This window comes from Crocuta crocuta, unplaced genomic scaffold (genome assembly GCF_008692635.1).
Source record: "Crocuta crocuta isolate KB4526 unplaced genomic scaffold, BGI_CrCroc_1.0 scaffold72, whole genome shotgun sequence".
In the NCBI taxonomy this organism is placed as follows: Eukaryota; Metazoa; Chordata; class Mammalia; order Carnivora; family Hyaenidae; genus Crocuta; species Crocuta crocuta.
Window position 1 is genome coordinate 1,091,457 of NW_027529427.1, and position 790 is coordinate 1,092,246.

At 59.7% G+C, this 790-nt stretch overlaps 1 protein-coding gene across 1 annotated transcript in view; it reads left to right on the forward strand.

Moving 5' to 3' along the window:
* AICDA (activation induced cytidine deaminase) overlaps nucleotides 1–790 on the forward strand; it is a 9,497-nt gene that overhangs the window by 8,035 nt on the left and 672 nt on the right. The window contains exon 3 of the mRNA XM_077758968.1: nucleotides 437–707. Coding sequence (XP_077615094.1) covers nucleotides 437–707 — 271 coding nt within the window. The remainder of the gene's footprint in view (nucleotides 1–436; nucleotides 708–790) is intronic.

Consider the following 790-nt stretch of genomic DNA (forward strand, 5'->3'; position numbering starts at 1 on the left):
AGATACTTCCAAGCCATCTTCTTTCTCCTCAGAGGCGCAAAAAAGTGACTTCAGAAGCACAACTTAAAAAAACTCTAGTGACCGTGGGATGCTACCTCAGCCAGGCTCATCTCATCTTCCCCGTTCCCCAGAAAATCCATAGCCTTTCTCCACTCGCAGGGCCAACCCCAGAAAATCCATAGCCTTTCTCCACTCGCAGGGCCAACCCCAGAAAATCCATGGCCTTTCTCCACCCGCAGGGTCAAGGCTGCAGAAGGGTTGGAGCCTCGGCACTTGCCCCTCAGTTTCTCTGGGGCGTTACCTAAACGTTTTGTTAACTTCAGGCCAAAACTGCGGACACCCCCTTAAAAGACTGTCGCGGGAGGCGTAGCCACGAATGGCCGCAGAGCCGCAGGAAGGGTCGGGAGTGTCACCAGGTGCTCTGCTCTCTCCGCAGAACGGCTGCCACGTGGAGTTACTCTTCCTGCGCTACATCTCCGACTGGGACCTGGACCCCGGCCGGTGCTACCGCGTCACCTGGTTCACCTCCTGGAGCCCCTGCTACGACTGTGCCCGGCACGTGGCCGACTTCCTGAGAGGGTACCCCAACCTCAGCCTGCGGATCTTCACCGCGCGCCTCTACTTCTGCGAGGACCGCAAGGCCGAGCCCGAGGGGCTGCGGCGGCTGCACCGCGCTGGGGTCCAGATCGCCATCATGACCTTCAAAGGTGCGAAGGGGGCGTCTGCTGCGCAGGCGCCGTGTGGCAGCTGCTCCAGCTCCGGATTGCAGTTCAGAATGAGAACTATCGGG